Source organism: Camponotus floridanus, unplaced genomic scaffold, assembly GCF_003227725.1.
Source record: "Camponotus floridanus strain SB8 unplaced genomic scaffold, Cflo_v7.5 scaffold8, whole genome shotgun sequence".
Classification (NCBI taxonomy): Eukaryota; Metazoa; Arthropoda; class Insecta; order Hymenoptera; family Formicidae; genus Camponotus; species Camponotus floridanus.
The window spans coordinates 2160101-2166729 of NW_020229849.1; the positions used below are offsets into that span (position 1 = coordinate 2160101).

General features: G+C 27.5%; 1 protein-coding gene across 1 annotated transcript; it reads left to right on the plus strand.

The window, feature by feature from the left end:
* Window positions 1–910: 910 nt before the first annotated feature.
* On the plus strand, window positions 911–6156 carry LOC105258205 (protein hunchback). Its single transcript, XM_011269334.2, has 4 exons — window positions 911–1129; window positions 3273–3388; window positions 3754–4071; window positions 4371–6156. Exons 3-4 carry the CDS (start codon window positions 3854–3856, stop codon window positions 5959–5961), a joined length of 1809 nt encoding a protein of 602 aa, XP_011267636.1. The 5' UTR covers window positions 911–1129; window positions 3273–3388; window positions 3754–3853; the 3' UTR covers window positions 5962–6156.
* Window positions 6157–6629: the final 473 nt, after the last annotated feature.

The window sequence follows — 6629 nt, forward strand, 5'->3', positions numbered from 1 at the left end:
TGTATTTTTATTTACATGATAAAAACACATTTAATGAATGGAAATTGTATTTATTATTTCTCTTCAATAAAAAAAAATTAAATATATCGCAAGAAATATAAAAATATTATTAAAATGATTATTATTGTTATTCATCTGCGGATGTATCTCGGGTACGTATTGCCACGGGAAAATGTATCTCACGCATATTTATACCTGAATCTGAATGGGGTATCTCTCGTTTGAACAGCTGCCGTTTTACCTCTTTTGCACTCCCACATGAGATTCTAAGTTTTGCAGGGAAATATTTTTCCATACTACATCCTAGAAAAGGCAGTAAAATTTTTTTTAAACACAATTTTTTATACGATATCCGTGATTTGATATACATAATTGGCTGTTAATAAAGTATATTTGAATAAAATACGATAAATGCCGAGTATTCTGAAAACTTTAATACATGTATTTCATAGAAAGAAAATTCTAATTTAGAGAAATCTAATTTACATTATAAAAATTTGACATAAAACCATTACATAATAAATGGAATAAAATTAAAGAAAAATCATACAGTAATATTCTTTCTATGTGGAAAAAGATTGACGCATAATTAATAGACAGATAACAGCAACAGTGACAGTCTGTTAAAAATGACAGAAATATAATAGATTTATGATGTTTAAGCAACAATATGGGAGAGCAACTCTTTGATATTCGCTGAAGATTTGCAGAAGATTCGATGAATAATCACAATCATGTATCGCAAAAGAGGTGGGAGAAAGGAAACAGTATCTGTTAAATCGCCTATAAATCCGAATGACTATTCTGATTGGGCAGACGAACTAGAGAGGGAAAATAACTGCCCCTTCGATAGAATCCAGAAATATGCGCCTATTTCACTTTAGGATTCAGAATGTCGTTGTTACTTCATCCTGACCTTATTTATCGTTCTCTCAGATATTTGTAACTCGCGTTTGTAATCAGTACAAAATATAAGAGTAATAATTATCGCGGCTTTAAAAAAAAGTGCTGAGTGATACGTCGACAGTTCTCTGTGGACACCTTGTGAATAAATACTTCTTAAATATTTCCTGTAAAAGAAGATTCACACAATTGAAGGATGATAAAACTGAAGATTTGAATGCATCAGGTTTGATTAAATAAATGTTTTGAATTACTAAAAACTTAATAAGCTGTCAAGCAAAATTTGAAAATAATATAGTACTTTTTATGAAAGAATATTATAACACTAAGTGGCTTATAGCTATGTCATATTAATATACTATTTAAATATCTCTAAGATTATATATTTAATTCGATTAATAGATATAATTGTGTGGATCGATTGATTAGTTCATTAAGTTATAAATATATATTTTATCGAATATTATGTGTGTTTAAGTTATATTTATATAAAAATCTTTTTAATACATGTGAGAAAAAGAGATAGTATTTCTTTCAAATTCGGAATAACAACTTATAAGAACAAGGATAAGGAATTTTGTTTTCGAGAGAGAAGCTATGATTGTAATATATTTCAAATTTTCTTTTAATTTAAATTTTCTTTAAAATATGTCGTTTCGATTCTTAAACATTATTGTTTGACTAACGTATGTCGAAAACTATTAATTTAAAATAAATTTACAAAAATTCGAAGAAAGAAGTAAACAATTTTTTTTCAATTTTACTACTTTTCAACTTTTCTAAGGATAAGAAATTACTTCATTATATAAAGTTTCATTATATAAAGTTTCACAAAACAATATAATATACATTTTAAGCAATATAAATTAACAAAAAACAAAATATATAATTATATAAATAATTTTTTTTAAATTGTATAATTAATCAATTTAATTTAAAATGATATCTTTGTTTTAATAAGGACGATTAAATCTAACAATTAAATCTAACAATTAAATCTAACAATTTAAATAATGTAAAATATGGGCCATAAAGTCTTGTAATTTTCTTTATTGAAGCAAGAAATAAACTAAAATGAAAGAGTACGTAGCGATTAATCGCCTAATCAATAATGAGAATTATATCGTTTTTATTATTGCAGATACATGAATCCTAACTTCTCTAAAGATTCTCCCAAATAAGCGAAATACAAAACGATTAAAAAACTTATTCTTGCTTCTCATTCGCCTTGCTTTCTCTTTTCTATTTTCTTGTTTTTTCTATTTATCTTTTGTTTTTCTATTTATAAATTTCTTTATATTTACTTATATTGTGTGACAAAAACTATATGAAAATTTATCTCTGTTTCTCCTTCATCAATTAAACATATTAATAAAAGATTGTTGTAAATGTGTGTGCAATAAAATTAAATAAATTTGTAATAATATAATTAATAAAAATTTTTTATTTATTATTACGTAATGAAAATATTTAATATTATAATAGATATATTAAAACGTGTCCTGTTTCATTATAAAAAAGCAATAAGTTTTCAAAATATTGTTACAGATTTTTACGTTAAATTAACAATTAAAACTGATTTCAAGCTAGATTATTATATATTATTATATTATTTAGCAATTTATAAACTCTTCTTTTTCTTCTATATATGCTTCGAATAATTAAAATGAATTATAGTTTACTATTTAACATTAACAACTTATCAATTTTATGTTCGCAAAGATCATGTTACATTTAACTTTTGAATGATTGTATATAATGCGTTATCTCTCTATTCTATACTATAACACATTTGTCAATCAAAATTTTCATTCGTATGTTTTCTATTTATTGTTATGATCTTGATGTATATATCTCTCTTGGAATTTCGAAATACTACGTCGATTTGACCTTTAATAGAAAACAGTATTGTTCATTCGAAATTTGTAGTGCGAGAATAAGAAAATCGTTATCGAGTCAGCAAATGTTTCCATTAAATATTTGAAAGAAGTTTATCACGATTGTTAATGATTATAAATTCACAGAGTTTTCTTTAATGTATTATATAAATATGCCTTTTATATATAAATTTATAACTTTTTTCTTTTTTATATAATTATAGAAAAAATATTTTTCAACAGATGGTGATATTTATAAATGAAATAGAATATTGGATCAATTATTGAACATAAACTTATATGTAAATGTTCCAACTTATATAAAATTCGTAATATTTATTTTATTACTTTTGTAAGAAAAAGTTTAGTTTTCACATTTGAGCTCTATAATTTATTTTTAAATAAAGTAAAAAAATTGAAAAGTTTAACGCTGTTTTGTATAATATTATTACAAATTTTTAATTTTCGAACTTTATGTTTTAAAAACAATAGCGAAATGAAGAGAAACCATACAAGTTTATATACTTGTGTCGAATTAATAACGGGTCAAGGAACAATAACATTCACATTATTCAGAAATCACGTCTAACTAGGGTGATAAAATTGTGGTGAGTAACACCCTTCCTAATTAAACTTGATTTCCAAAATTTTATAATCTTTGTTCATTAAACAAAACTTTTTTTTAAAGATAAATTATGTTAAACATATTCTCACAAAATATTATAAAAACTATATTTGTTAGTCAGAAATATATTCTTAAAAAAAAGATAAGTCTACTAAGTTCCTATATTAAAAAAATAAAAAGAAATAATTTAAAAAATATCTAATTTAATTATTCTAATTTAATTATTCAAATTTTTTTTATAAAATATAATCTTCTACAATTTCTTGGCTAATCACGAATTATATATTTAGACTTAAGATATCTCTATTTTAACATTTACGTTTCTAAAATAGAATGATTTTTTTACAGAAAGAAGAGCTGGAAAAAAATTATAATTATTTTGATTTCGATGTTTTGTTTCATCATAAGACCAACAATTCCAACTAATAAAAAAAGCAAATGATTTTTCATGATGAATTGTAACTTATCACCCATTTCCAAAAACAGCCTGCAACTCGTTTACGAAAATTCCAACTTATCTGAGGAAATTATGCAACATCAAAACATGAACTATCAAGTAGATCAGTCGATGGACATTATGTCAAATATTATGAAGTCCAGTGAGGATATCGATCTTGTGCACAATACCCTGCAATGTCCAACGTGCATTTTTACTACATCAATCAGGTGCATTATCATTAAACTATTTGTATACATATATATTGTATTCTTATATACTTATATCATTCAGTCAAATTTGGTATACATATAATGGTCTTTAAAGAATATACTGATACACATACACATCTGTATACAGTATGCGTATGTATGTGTATATTAAAATATATTCAATTATCAGTTTCAATTTTCTAAATTTATTATCAATTTATTATCTATTTATTATCAATTTTCTAAATTTATTATCAATTTATTATCAATTTCAGGAAAATTCAAAAGAAAATATCTGTTAAATTGCGTGTTTTCAGATCAAAATTTACCGAACATTTAATCAGCCATTGCACATCAAAATGCAACAATCCACATTTTAAAGCTATCCTCGCACAATTGCCAATCTTCTTTCAAGGCAAAAGCAATTGCTCTTTTCCTACATTAGAGGAATATGCCATGCACGCAACAGAGGAGATAGACAAATCTAAACTTCCTCACGTGAATCAAAGCAATATAAAACAGAAACAAAATGCAGATTTCCGAGAAGGTAAAAGTTGCAAACAATGTAACTTCGTAGCGACCACGAAAATGGAATATTGGGAACATATGCGTTGCCACATCAAAGGCTTTACTTGTTCTAAATGCTCTTTCGTTACCAAATATAAACATCATATGAATCACCATTGGCTCAGTGTTCACGACGGCTCCAAGCCGTTCAAGTGCAAAAAGTGTTCCTATACATGCGTAAGCAAGTCAATGCTAACTAGCCATCTAAAAAAACATTCGAATATTTATCCGTACAGATGTGCGAACTGCTCGTACAAAACTAAATTTTGCAATGCGTTAAAAAAGCATCTGCGAAAAAAAGAGCATCAACCAGCGATGGTGTTGAACGCTGATGGCACGCCAAATCCCTTATCTATCATCGATGTCTATGGTACCAAACGCGGGCCCAGACAAAAATCATCCGTTGACAAAGAAGATGAGTTAGATGAGAGCACTGATCAGAGTACGATAATCAACAATAGCCAGCTTAGTTCAGCATCAACTTCCCCAATTTTACCACTTCACTCACCGGTCACTCGTTATTTAACTGTGACGACGATGAATGAAATGAATGATGCAAACAGGATAATCCAGAACAGCATGAAACAAAATCAACCTGCCGTGACGTTTCCTTATAATGATCTTGTTGCTGCATTTAACTTGTCAAACCACCTTTTGCATCGCGAAGATGCGACGTTTCATAAAAATATGCAGGAAATTAATCATCACGTCCACGCGAATACGTTAATGGAGTACGTAAAAATCATGAAAATGTCTGAGGAATATGTCCAGAATTTGCCTACAACTTGTTTAGACGCAAATGATGCAAATAAACCTCATATTTCCGATAATGTAAAGACTGCTAGTAATGAATCCTCGACATTCGTGACGCTAAAAACTCAACTAAAGTCACAAAAAGATGAGTCCACAGATGCACCGTTGGATCTCCGCATCAGCGAAGTAAAAAATCAATTTCAATTCCAATTATTAGCTACAAATTCATCAAAGATCATTGGCACCAATAAACGCAAGGGTAAAGCAATGAAACTCGAACGTCGCGCGATGGAAGAGGACACGAATCCAGAACAGAAGGAAATAGAATCTCTCAAATCTTCGATAATTAGTGAATCCGACATTCGGAGAGAAAATCAAAATATAAAGGATAACAAGGGCAAAACCATTGCTGATTCGATCGAGCACATCTGCCACTATTGCGAGATCACGTTCGGTAACGTTGTCATGTATACCATGCATATGGGTTGTCACGATTTCGATGATCCTTATACGTGCAATATGTGCGGTCACCACTGCACCGATAAACTATCTTTCTTTCTGCATATCGCTCAATCGCAGCATACATAAAAGCGATAAATCGGATTTGTTTGGAATGGAAATCCAAAATCTACGCTGCGAGTAACGCACATGAGAAAAAAAAAGTGAACGAGATAGAAGAGAAAATTTTTAATACAATTCTAGTCAAAAATGATATAATATAGACGATTGATAAGCACTTGCATTTGCTAGAAATATATAATTTTAAAAAAAAGTAGAGAAAATATATGCAGAGTGTTAATAAAAGTTTTAAAATTCTATTACAACAATAATATTTCTGAAGTTAGATTAAATTAAAAAATTCTTCTTTTCTTAGATAAGGAACTTTTGTTAACATTGTGTACATGTATAGTATATATAGTACATATCACACGAGTATATAATACACGTATGTTGTGTCATATTTTTACAATGAATGAGATAAATTCTAATTTTGTATGTATATAGGAAAGACACAGAGAAATTATATCTTTAATTATAGATTTAATATCTTTCGAAAGAATTAAATAGACAAAAATGTTGTGAATTTGACCAATGTAATCTCTTTTTGATTTTTTCTTTTTTATTTTTTTTTTCTTATAACATCTCAATGCTCTTTGTCAGATATATCTATATAATATAAATCCTATTAAATTAAATAATCGAAAAGATCTTTTTCTAATGCAAATTATTTGTACTTTATCTTCTTTATAAGTTAA

What these genes read in the sequence shown, in the direction of transcription:
- LOC105258205 (XM_011269334.2), top strand. Translation starts at nt 3,854, where the DNA reads ATGATGAATTGTAACTTATCACCCATTTCCAAAAACAGCCTGCAACTC. An exon ending in ATTTTTACTACATCAATCAG is followed by an intron (nt 4,072 to 4,370) that starts GTGCATTATCAT and finishes GCGTGTTTTCAG; the next exon opens with ATCAAAATTTACCGAACATT.